The following is a 12,102-nucleotide window of genomic DNA, read 5'->3' on the forward strand; positions in this document are numbered from 1 at the left end:
ACCCTTCTTTTGATGCAGCCCAGGACATGGTTGGCTTTCTGGGCTGCGAGTGCACATTGCTGGCTCATGTCCCGTTTTTCATCTACCAGCACCCCCAAGTCCTTCTCAATCCTTTCATCCTCCAGCCTGTACTGATACCAGGGATTGCTCCGACCCAGGTGCAGGACCTTGCACTGGGCCTTGTTGAACCTCATGAGGTTCACATGGGCCCATTTCTCAAGCTTGTCCAGGTCTCTATGAATGGCATCCCGTCCCCTCAGTTGTGTCAATCGCACCACTCAGCTTGGTGTCATCTGCAAACTTGCTGAGGGTGCACTTGATCCCACTGTCTATGTCATTGACAAAGATATTAAACAGTACTGGTCCCAGTACAGACTCCTGAGGGACACCACTTGTCACTGATCTCCATCTGGACATTGAGCCATTGACCACTACCCTCTGGATGTAACCATCCAACCAATTCCTCATCCACCAAACAGTCTACCCATCAAATCCATATCTCTCCAATTTAGATCAAACTAATCTTGCTATTTTAATCTAACTTCTTCCTATGGTTCTCCTAGCCACACATCAAACTTCGAGGCACTACAATAGACACATACTTTAGACATGAATATTGCCAGTAAGAACTAAGAATATGTTTGATGTCAAGGTCAGGAGTTCTGAAGCCATGGAACACTAGGCTGCCAAGAGAGATGTCCACCTTCAACTCCAAGCACTACTGAAAGGTCATGGAATAAGGAGGTTCTAGGAAGAGCTTACCCCCCCTTCCCCGAAAACTCACTTTGTGTGAAGTCTCCTAAGAGATATTGCCTGATTAAGTCACACAATTAAACGTAGCACACAGATTTCCTAAAAGACAAAAGAAAGTTAAGGCCTATTACCAGAAATAAAATAAAAATAGCAAAGTAAGCAGCAAGGAAACTGAAAGTTTTAAGTTTGCATGAACATGCTCCTTATTATTACCTATTATCATCCTAAGTCTTCAAAAACAGCAAATCACCATAGCCAGGAACATATATTACTCACATACTAATTTAAGGGCAGACCAGATACTGCTCCACACTCTTCAGTCAAAGATTGTTAAGATTTTAGGTAGAACTTTTAAAGTTGTTCAAGTTATTTCTATCACTAATACCTACCTTTCACTGCCACACTTGAGCAAATTCCTTTTGCATGAAATTCATATTATATCTCATATAAATTCCAGGCCTGGGGGAAAATGCAAGTCACAAAACATGTTAAGGACAAAGTTCTACCCTACTGTCATCCTACATGCGTTGAGCAGCCTTTGGCACACCTGTCTTTCCAAAGCATACATCATTCTCCAGCACTGCTTGAAGTTAAAATAAACCCATTACCACAGTACTCAAACACATACTGGTAACAATGGAGACTCAAATTGCATCTACTGTATATTGAAAGTGATAGAACTCAATTTTTGTGTAATTCTTTTACTTAACTGAGGATTTTCACACTGGTGGGCAGTTTACTTACTACATTAATTTAATTTGAATTAATTTCCCTTTAGAACAGTTATCTATTTTCTAGGGAATTATAATTCATAAATGTATATGCACTCTTTAAAAAATGAACTAACAAATTTTTCAATATACATATTTCTTCTATTGCACTAAACAAAACAAATCAAAATAACATGCACTTGTTTTCTTGAGTCATTTTGCTGTTTCCTATGAATTCATGAAAGTCTGAAACAGAGATGAAGCAAGGAGAGAAAACACAATGTAGTCAAGTTTCATCAAATGCATATGTGGTTTTATTCCTATGTCCAAGTATGTGAGATGGGATATTAACCTTAAATAAGGACAATGACACATTAAAATTAGATAAACCTCAATTATTTTCCGGTAAATAAAACCTGAAAATTGTTGACTGTTTCTCTAAATCAAACAATGACTTAGTACTGGATCACAGAACACTCTTAAAAGTTACATATCTTTGGAATAAAATTTTAAAATTCAGTTGTTTGAAAAAGATTGCATGGGACATCTCGAAAACATCCTCTTTGTCTTCAGTAATTCAGTCTATTCAAAAACACAGTTTGGAAAACAGAACTTCAACACAGAAGGGCTTATTTTGAAAGTCACTATTATAAAAAGTTACCAGGAGGACAGGTCATGTATTTCAAGTCCACATTATTTTTGTGACAATTTGTTGTGATGGTTGTCAGTCAGTTATTTGTATCTGTTTCAATAGCCTCTATAAGACCATTACTTTTGTTCTCTTCTAGGTAAGTAGCTCCTTTATTAGCAAAAGTAGCAAACAGTGTATCCATCATTCCCAAAACTTCTAGTAGTTCTTCTTGATAGTCTATCTCTTTTCCTATGGCTTCCTGAAGTCTCAAGAATTGTCTGTCAACAATCGCTGACTGCCCAACCACAGGCTGATAAATGTCTGTAAAGAAAAAAAGTCACTTACGAATCCACATATCTATAAAAACGTGAAAATTATATTAGCTAGTTAGAGATGTGTTTAAGGAGCCTGGCACTTGTCCAACACTGTGGACAAATAAGACAACAGTGTTGTGAAAATAGTGTTAATTATTTGTATGTACTCACAGCAACAGTAAGTCAAACTAACAGGAACAGAAGTTTTTACAACCTCAAATATTATTTTTGCCTCACTGGAGAAGCAGAAGTCACTTGTACTATGTAAGTATACAAACATGAAGTATCAGAGACCATGAGGAGCTTCCTGCAGTTGGTGGAAATCAGATACTGACTGCTGTCACAGTTACCTGGCAGTATCTCTTTTTGGATCATTCTCTTGATACTGAGTTCATACTCATAAACAAAACCATAAAAGTTTAGTTTCTTAGAAACGTAGCACTTCTTACCTTACTTCTAAGCTAGATAGAATCCTTTTTGTGTTGTACTTACCAGTGATCATATCTGCAACAGTCACCAGTACAGAAGTAAATCTAGGCTCAATCACACGCCTGCAAAATTAGAAGAAACCCCAATTTTACTGGTTTTGCCAACTGCACTCCTCCCAACAACAAGCAGCTTTCTCACACAGGCATACAGACAATTTTTCCTTCATGAAGAGACATCATAGAACAGCAGTCAGAGACGTAAGTCAAAAAAGCTACATGTGGTTATTTACCCTCCTCCTTTCAGGAAGGCAGTGGGGGTCAGAGGACTGGCAAAAGCCTCAGGTACATGATGACACGAATTTCATCGAGGAAACAAGAAAATAAAAGACTAAGGGTAGAATATCTGGCAAAGTAAAATATATTCTCTCATACTATCAGCAAATTTTTTTTTATGCTAACAGGTAAACGAGTTCAGTACTATAAGCGAAATCCCAGACCTTGGTATCAGAAGGCATGCGAGACTTCAGAAGTACTAGTGTTCCACTAGTGTTGAGATTCTGTGGCAAAAGCTATTAAGAAATACAGGTCTCAAAATAGTCTGAGAGAACTCAGGTTAATGTAATACCTTGCCACAAAGGTAAGAAGGAGATTAATTTGCTTCTCATCTCGGCCTGCAAGTGCATTCCTCAGCGTTCCTCTGCGATGTAGTTCCTGCATGACTGCAACCGTAACTTCAGGAGTATAAAGCCTGATGGGTGGCTGGACGTATATAAGAAGAGTTTAGTACCAAAGCAATATCTTTACACACAAAAAGGCTGATATCAGCAAAACCAAAACAGAACCCACACAATTTTGATTCCTTTCTAGTTGTGCACTGAAATAAAATCAGTTTGACATACAGAAAAAAATCCACTTCAGATCACAGCACACAACTCTGATGCGACAAAAACTAATGCCTTACCTCCAGTACCACATCAAGGGCCTTGGAAGACTGAAAGCTTCTCAGCAGCTTGTCGTATTTCCTCAAAACACGTTTTACAGGTTTACTGACACAGAAATCTTCCTAGAATTGAAAGACGAATTCAGAATAAGACAGACACACATACAATGGATTAGATGTATTACCATGAACAAGCTTATATGCCTTTGTATCTTCCCTCCCGTCCCCTTCTTCAACTTAGCACACGCCAAAAAAAAAAAAAAGAAATTTTGAGGAGTGCTTCAGTATACATTTTCTCACTCTCCTATACCTGTTTTGGCATGTAAGTTCTTCCCTTCACATAGGTTCTATATGCTGGTTGTCTCTTCTTTTGAGACTTTTCTTTCCTTTCTCCAGGTTTTCTGTGTTTAACATTTAGCACCCCGTCAGTCATGCCTACAACTATGGTTTCATCTTCAGGCTAAAACAAAGAAATCACAGAGTTAGGAACCTAGTGTTTTATTTGATGATGCTTGCTCTACCACGCAGATCTTTAAATTTTTATGCTTCATGATAAAGCTCTAATCACAGTATCATAGAATAACTTAAGTTGGAAGGCATCTCTATGAGGTCTCGTGGTCAAATACCTTGTTCAGAACAGTGAGTTTCAAGGCTATGATCGCAAGCAACATTATCCATCTAACAAACCTTTAACAACTACCTAGAGGGACTACAGCCTGACTAGTGAAGCAAGCTCAAATACACCTGAACATCCTTCTGTAAGTATAAACTATGACAGGTTGGGTTGTTATTTTTTTTTCCAATGGTGTACAACAGTCTCTGGCTATTACTTGCCATACAGCAGACAAGAACACCACCTATGAGAAAGCTATCATAGAACAGGAGGATTTTGAGAAACAAGTGAAAGTTGTTCAAAATACCAGTCACTGGTACAAATCTCACCTACATAAAAAAGGTTGCATGTATCTGATTCTAAAGGTTATCATTTTAAATGATGCACCAGAGAAAAACACTGACTTCACATATAAAATAGTGAGTTCTGACCTGTCACTATTAACAGATAATTCTATGGAAACATTAAACATGAGCTGAATGATCAACTGCTGGTAAGAGGAAAAAAAAACAACTAAAAAGTGTGAGGAATTACTACAGAAGAAATAAAAACTAGATTAGACCACTGAATAAATCCATTGTTTACCCACATCTTAAATCCTACGCGAGTCATTCTCAAAAAACAGTAGCAGATTCAGAATAAAAGAATCAAAGAACTCTGAGGAGAATGAAAGATTGGCTTGATTTGAGACAGAACTCTTCAGTATGGGAAAAACAGGATAATTGAGGAGGGATATGATAAAAGCCTACAGAATGATTACAGGTATGGATGGCGATCAGCTGGTCGATGTCTCATTTAGGGCATCAAACGAAGCTAATGAAGGTTGAAATGGAACAAAAGGAGGCTGTTATTCACACAACAAGTAGCAGAAATGTGGAACTCCTTGTCATCAAATATAGTGAAGGTTAAAAGTTCGTCCAAGCTCAAGGAGAGACTGAGCACACTTATGTATGAGTAATTCTTTGAATTACACAGAAACTACACTAATGAGCTAATTTCTCATCTGAAAATGGGTTTGGAGTTCTAGAGAATATCAGGAAACTTATCAAACACACTTGCCCTGTTTTTAGTTTTCCATACACATCTACTTATGGCTATAGTTGCAAGCAGCATCTGGAATTAGGCCAGCCTTTGGTTTGACCCAGTAGAGCCAGTCTTATGTTCTCATATGATCATTTAAAACTCAAGGGTTTTAGTCAATAGGAAACAAAAGATTATGTTTCAAAAGACATACACACAGCAGTAGAGATGCCAAACTACAGGTATTGCACATTTTGCAGCTGCTGTAGAGGTTTAAAGCGTACGGAGGTTTTTTGGTTCTATACTACTTCACCTCAACCAAAATAATTCAAAACTCATTTAGCTCTAGTTCCCTAGGGAACAAGGTAGGAAATGAAGAGAGGAAGACACTCCCTCCACACACACCTTCCCAGAAGGTTCCAGAAGAGCAGGACAATAGTAAAGTAGCAAAGGTGGTAAAGATCCCTCACAGTTGCTTTTATATGTCCTTCAGAGGCTACATGAAAGGGTGACTACATGACTACAGCATTGTTTTAAAAAGCGGTGCTAGCCTCCAAATTTCTGCCCAGCAGGTCACTTATCCATTGGAACTCAAATGTGTCAGAGAAATGAGAGTCTTTGTTTTCTGTTTCCAAGACAATAAGACACATGCCTTGGCAAACAAGCTTTTTTATGCTCATACCTCATGCCCTCTCTTCTTCCTCAGACAAACCTGACACCAACAACTTCTAAGACAAGTTCATCCTAGTCTAAATTTCTCAACAAATGAACTACTTTTTTTCTTTTATCACTGCCACACAAAAGGACTCACAAGGTTCCTGAAAGGCAAAAGATGAGTACAATCTTCTTAAAGTCAAATGACTTGCCTTCTAAACTGAATACTTTCCCTATGATATATCCTGTCCTAGATTAACACACAATTTTGTACAGATCTGATCAGGTAACACCTGGTATCCAAATGCATTCTGCTTAAAACCTCTTAATGCATTTTTTTAACATATTCAGTCATCCAGCTTTGCATGTACAGCATTCTTCTGAAACACCCAATAGCGATGAAAGGAAAAATGAATTATGTGACTTAAAAGGTATTAGTAATTACCTTGCCTAGACAGATTTCTAATGTACTTACCGACAACGCAAGACTGAGGATGGACGTTGCATAGTTAAAGCTGTGGACTACTTTGTAGGAAGTAGTACTGTAAATCTTCACATGCCTATACAGAAGAGTAATGATTAAAACCTTGTTACTAATGCCTTATTGCAGAGACTTTACAGGAATTTCATCACTCTCAACTTCTATAGATCATTTAAGGAAACTGAGGATTTATACAAAGCATTCTTCAGACTACCACTGAGCTTCTTAGTTACTATCTCTCCTGCAACAGAAAGGTTCTGTTAAAAGATACACAAAAGTCAAGAAAGGATTGCCCTTGCCTAGAAGATACGAAAATGAGACAAGGCCAGAAGAAGAAATTGAAGGCAGATGTAGTGACTACTTGACTTCAGCAATGCTTACTAGGAAATACTAAGACAGCATTTATCCAAATTTATTCTTAAATCTTAAATGTAAGATCTATTACAATTTGTGGAAGTAAATCCACAGATACTGTTGTATCCAGCTGCTCTTTAATGATTTGGTTGAAGGTAGTAAACACTGAACAAATGGGAAAACAAAACATTATCTCACAACAAGTATGAACTTTAGTGTTGTGAGCACTGAATGACAAACCGCTGCACAGCTAGTGTGATCCTTCAGCTTATGCTTTGTAATCATAACACCTGAGGAAGCCTAGGGGTTACAGGAGGGAAGAAGGGAGGAAGAGAACAGACCACTGTCATTTCAGATCACTTCCTATTTCTAATATCTCAGAGACAACAGATTGAGTACCAGTAGTCAGCAACTCAACCCAAACAAGCAAGCAAGCAAGGAGGACATATTTCAGCTGTGCACCTTGGGTACAAAAAGCAACAGCACAGAGACACAAAGAACAGCCTCTTCAAAGGTGAATACTAATACACTTTCAGGTATTTAAACTGTATTAAAGTAAAGAATAGTTACTTTACAGACACTGCAATGGTCAGTTTCGAGATTCAGAAAAATTAATGCTTATTCAGAAGTTCCCCACACACATTCCCAAATGGCACATGCAACCCCTACTGACATTCAGGCTAGTAAGAGGAAAAGGTTAATGTATATCACAGTATATACCTTGGCCCCAAGACATGTTTTCAAATAAGTTATATCTCTAACAGTTAAAAGTGTTTACGCCGAGAAAACATGCACAGATTCATACTGTATAACTTTCAAAGGAAAAAAGTCCTAAAGAATTTAAATCACAACGAAGCCAGGAAATATACTGACCTGTCCAGGGATCCTGACAATAACCTTTGTCCAGAGCTGTTCAGGCATAAACAAGTTACAGTTTTATGGTGATTTTTAAGTGAAACTAGTAATTGTCCGCCTTTTAGTACATCCCAGACTTTGACATAGCGACCTCCTGTGAGAAGGAAGCACACAAAAGTTTGACACACATACACATTTACGCTTCTCTGAAGAAGTTTTCAGAGTGATACAGTGCCTGCTTCCTAACACAGAGTTTTCTGTACCTACTCACCATTCCCATCTATTATGACTATCTCCTGGGACAAGACACACTACAAGCCTGCTCTTCTTCAGGCCATTCTGTAGTCACAGCTGAATGATTCAACATACTCCTTACCAAAAATAATCTAGATACCACTGGGTTACAGGACTTCTGATGCAATGGCAAGAAGAGACTAAAAAACCTGGTCATCACTGAGAGAAAGATACAGTCCCATCTTTTCAAAACTTAAGTATGTTCATTCCTTCACTTTAGCACTGGGCTAAAGTCTGTATCTTGTCATTAAAAATGTCTTTTTTTTTTTGGACCAACTACAAGAAAATCAAAACAGAGACAAAAAGACCCCTACCTGCACCCTCCAGATCAACACAGACTCCTAAGGAAGATACTTGAGAAATTCAGCTGTTACATAACTTATCACTTCGTAAACAAATGAAAACGCCAGACAAGAAAGAGGCAGCTGAAATATTTCTCAAATTAGGGCCACAGAAAATAAATTTTATTTTATTGAAGTACCTGCAGATACTAGAAGCCCACCGGAAGGGAACAGAAGCACACTCTCCACAGGCTGGCCATGTTCTATTGTCATGACACTACTTCCTGTTCGTGCATCAAATAGTTTCACAGTGTGATCATAGGAACCTGCAAACAGCACATAAATAGCTTCAGTTTCAGTATTTCAATTATTTCAGGAACTAAACCAGCCACATCCTACAATCTAAAGGAGCTCCTGCCAAATGGGAACAGTTTTAAACCACAGACTTAGAACATCTTGTGGTTTACCTTTGTTAATTTACAGCCTTCAGGCAACGTAAGTCTTCTAATTCTAGCCCTAGCAACATGTCAGGCCTTAAAAGTAATTTAAGTCTTAATTTTATTTCCCTTCCATTAATCAAGTGTATTTATAACAATAACTATCAGGAAACCTGATGAAACCTAGTCTCTTGTGCCTTATGAAGTAAGGAATACTATTTTTTTCACAGCAATTTACCACAGATTAATAGAAAGCTACTGCTAGGAAAACCAAAAGAAGGTTGCAAATAACTCATCACACCACCTTTCATTTTTTAGTCTGCCAGTTTTGGAATCTACAAACTACAATGGAACTAGTGTCCTCCTCCAGAAACCTGACAAAACACTTCAGTCAATCCCAACTAAAGGATACATTCACAGGATTTTCTTAAAACTTTCAAAGGCCAGTCAGAAGAGTCCCATTAACCCTAACAGGCTAAAGTAAAATGATGTTAAAAATTAGTTCACTCAGAGTTTCCCTACAAACATCAGTGTCAAGCTTAAAAGGCAAGCAAAAAGGAAACAAAGTAGGCACTGAGTAGGAAGACAGATCCTCCATGTTTAAAATATAATAAACAAGATCCTACTGTATCAAAAACTACCTTTCTGTGCTTTTCTTCAATTCAATCCAAAAGAAACATGAATAAAAATCAAACCTGTTACAAACACGTCTGCATTCACTTTACTTGCACAGCCGCATCTCACATAGTCACTATGTTCACTGTATGAGACGATTTCTGTAGCACTCAGAATATCCCACAGACTTGATGAATAGTCATCACCACCCGAAAATATTCGGTATTTATCAGACAGGAAGCCCACTACATGAACAGCTCTAGAAAGCAAAGTCCACAATATCCGAAGTTAAAATATATACTTGTTTCTAGAACAGTTAGTCTGTATGAAGAGCTTATTAAAATATTCTAACTTAAAAGTGTAAAGCATTCCAGTAAAGTGCTGGAAGTTACAAAGCCTCACTTTAGAGGTTAAAACACTTTAGTTTTTATATTTCCAGCCAGAAAAGGGTCATGCTGACAAGAAGCTTACCTAAGCACTGATATGATCTGCCTTAAAGGCTTTACAGGCCTAACTAGATGCTCTCTTAAAAGCTGTAAATTCTGCATTTGTTACTTAGAGGTCTGTATACTAGCACTGTCCTTTAGAAAAAATTTATAATAGTGAGTTTTGAGTATGACGGGGTTGGACACTCTTCTTGTCCTTTAAAATCACTATTCAAATCTGTATTATCATTGTAACATCCCAACAAAGACCCTGACAGAAAACACAGATACCCTAAATCTTAGCAGAGTTAACCTAGTGGTTAGGACATAAGATAATACCAGATCTACAACTACAGACCTCAGAAAGAAACACTCTCAAGGTCTGCTTGTGTGGTTTCGTGTGAAAGCAAGTTTGTTGTTGTTGTTCTAGGTAGATATAGATATCTGTAAATAGATACAGATAGCTATAAAATATCTATAAAGATATGGTCTTCCATAGCACAGCAATCTGTTCAATCTAAGCATTATCATTGTCTTTTCCTCACTGATACATCAGAACTCCTCTTCTAACTTCTTCCCCACCCCGCCATCATGCATGTTTTGTTTTGTTTTTTTAAGGGATTCCTGCTTTTCCTGGCATATTTCTTCACTGTTTTTCTTTAGCCACTTTTTAGAACTCTTTTCCTGCCAGCATCAAATAAAATGTGCTTACCAGCACCGTGTAGTCACAAGACGATGTCTACACAACAGACACCTACCCAAATTAGAAAATGTATTTATTCTTCCATGTACCGAATTCATGTTTAGAATTTTTAAAAAAGTCACTCCAATTCTGAATTAAATTAAAACATCTAGTTTTCAGTAAGATCTGTGTGAGAAAGGTGCAAGCAACATAGATCAATATTATTCAGATTTTCAGCAACACGCAAAGCGGACATATGTAAATACACCAAACAAGCTTACGCACACAAAGAAAAAATCAACACTGTCTTACTTAGTATGACCATCAAATTGTCTCAGCGGCGCTCTTCCACTAATGTCAAAGAGGCGAATGCTACCTTCCTCGCTGCCAGCAACAAGCAGATTGCCATCATCTCTGTATGTGGCACAATAAGCAGCATCTTTGAAGCGAGAAAACGTTTTGATTGGTTCCTGAGAGTAGCGACCGTAAATATGGATCTAGCAAAACAGGAAGACATTAACTTCACTCATATGATACCAGCTCAAAGACAAGAACATAAAAACGTCAGAAAAGCCACTTACCCTTGAGGAGGCTGTGACAGCATAGTTATATGGAGGAACCAGGGAGAAGTCAATTTTCTTTATTGCACCGAATTCCTTTATCTGAACAGGTGTCTAAAACAATTGTGATAAAGATCATTAAATGTATGTAAGCACACAATCAAAAAGTAAAACAGCAAAACAAAACCTACTCTTCCTAAGGAGAGCTAAAAATGCCATTTAGAACCAAGTTATTTTTTAAATACAACCCTACTACTAAGCTTCTCTTCTGCCAGGCTACTTCTGCTTTTATAATTTTTTTCCAATTCACGCATTACAACTGACCCATTAATTGTTTTGAGAAAAAACCAACCTTATTCACTCACGCAAGTTTAAAAATACTTTTGATTACTTGCACGAAAGCGGTGAAAAAAAAAACACATTCCAGGGCAATAACTACGTCTGTCGAGCCAACGTGGAGCACAGTCAGTCTCGTTTCCTACGGAACCATTTAATAGGTTTAGGGGCGATACTAAAGCACCGCTTCTAACCGACACCCGCAAGAACTGGTAGAAAAAGCCCGGACCAGAGCGCAGACCCCACGCCAGCCACGGAGCCCCTCGGTCCGGCCCGCTGCCCCACGCCTCCCGCGCCACAGCGGGACGCCTCCTACCTTGTAGCCCCGCCAGTACACCGTGTCCTGCGTGATCTTCTCCCCGAGCTTGGGGAACGCCTGAACCACCACCGGCTTGTACGTGGCCATGGCTGACCAGGCGCTGGGGACGCCGGGCGAGGCCAAGGCCTGCGCGGCGCCTCCTCACGGAGCAGCGGTGGCCGCCGAGTCGCACTCCCGCCTGCGGGACCGGCCAGGCGGGTGGCTCTCTGGTGGGAGCCCCGGGAGGGACGAACCGACCCGAGCCGCGCCGCCCGAGGGGGCGAGGGCCACGCTGCGCCCCGCCGCCGCAGCCACTACGGCGAGCCCCACGCCCGCCTCCAGGAGAGCCAACGCGCACGTGTGGGATGCGTCATCAGGCGGCGACTCTTCCTAGCCAATCGCCACCGCTGCGATGGAGCGT

The 12,102-nt window shown here is 39.3% G+C and overlaps 1 protein-coding gene across 1 annotated transcript; it reads right to left on the minus strand.

Annotated features, from left to right (window-relative positions):
• Positions 1-1,749: 1,749 nt before the first annotated feature.
• Positions 1,750-12,025, minus strand: UTP15 (UTP15 small subunit processome component). The gene is made up of 12 exons (XM_068423201.1): positions 11,700-12,025; positions 11,069-11,161; positions 10,800-10,984; positions 9,461-9,639; positions 8,529-8,654; positions 7,772-7,907; positions 6,539-6,623; positions 4,087-4,236; positions 3,798-3,899; positions 3,462-3,595; positions 2,901-2,959; positions 1,750-2,415 (listed from the first exon to the last, which is right to left on the minus strand). Exons 1-12 carry the CDS (start codon positions 11,787-11,789, stop codon positions 2,192-2,194), a joined length of 1,563 nt encoding a protein of 520 aa, XP_068279302.1. The 5' UTR covers positions 11,790-12,025; the 3' UTR covers positions 1,750-2,191.
• Positions 12,026-12,102: the final 77 nt, after the last annotated feature.

The sequence above is a fragment of the Nyctibius grandis genome, chromosome Z, assembly GCF_013368605.1.
Source record: "Nyctibius grandis isolate bNycGra1 chromosome Z, bNycGra1.pri, whole genome shotgun sequence".
Taxonomy (NCBI): domain Eukaryota; kingdom Metazoa; phylum Chordata; class Aves; order Nyctibiiformes; family Nyctibiidae; genus Nyctibius; species Nyctibius grandis.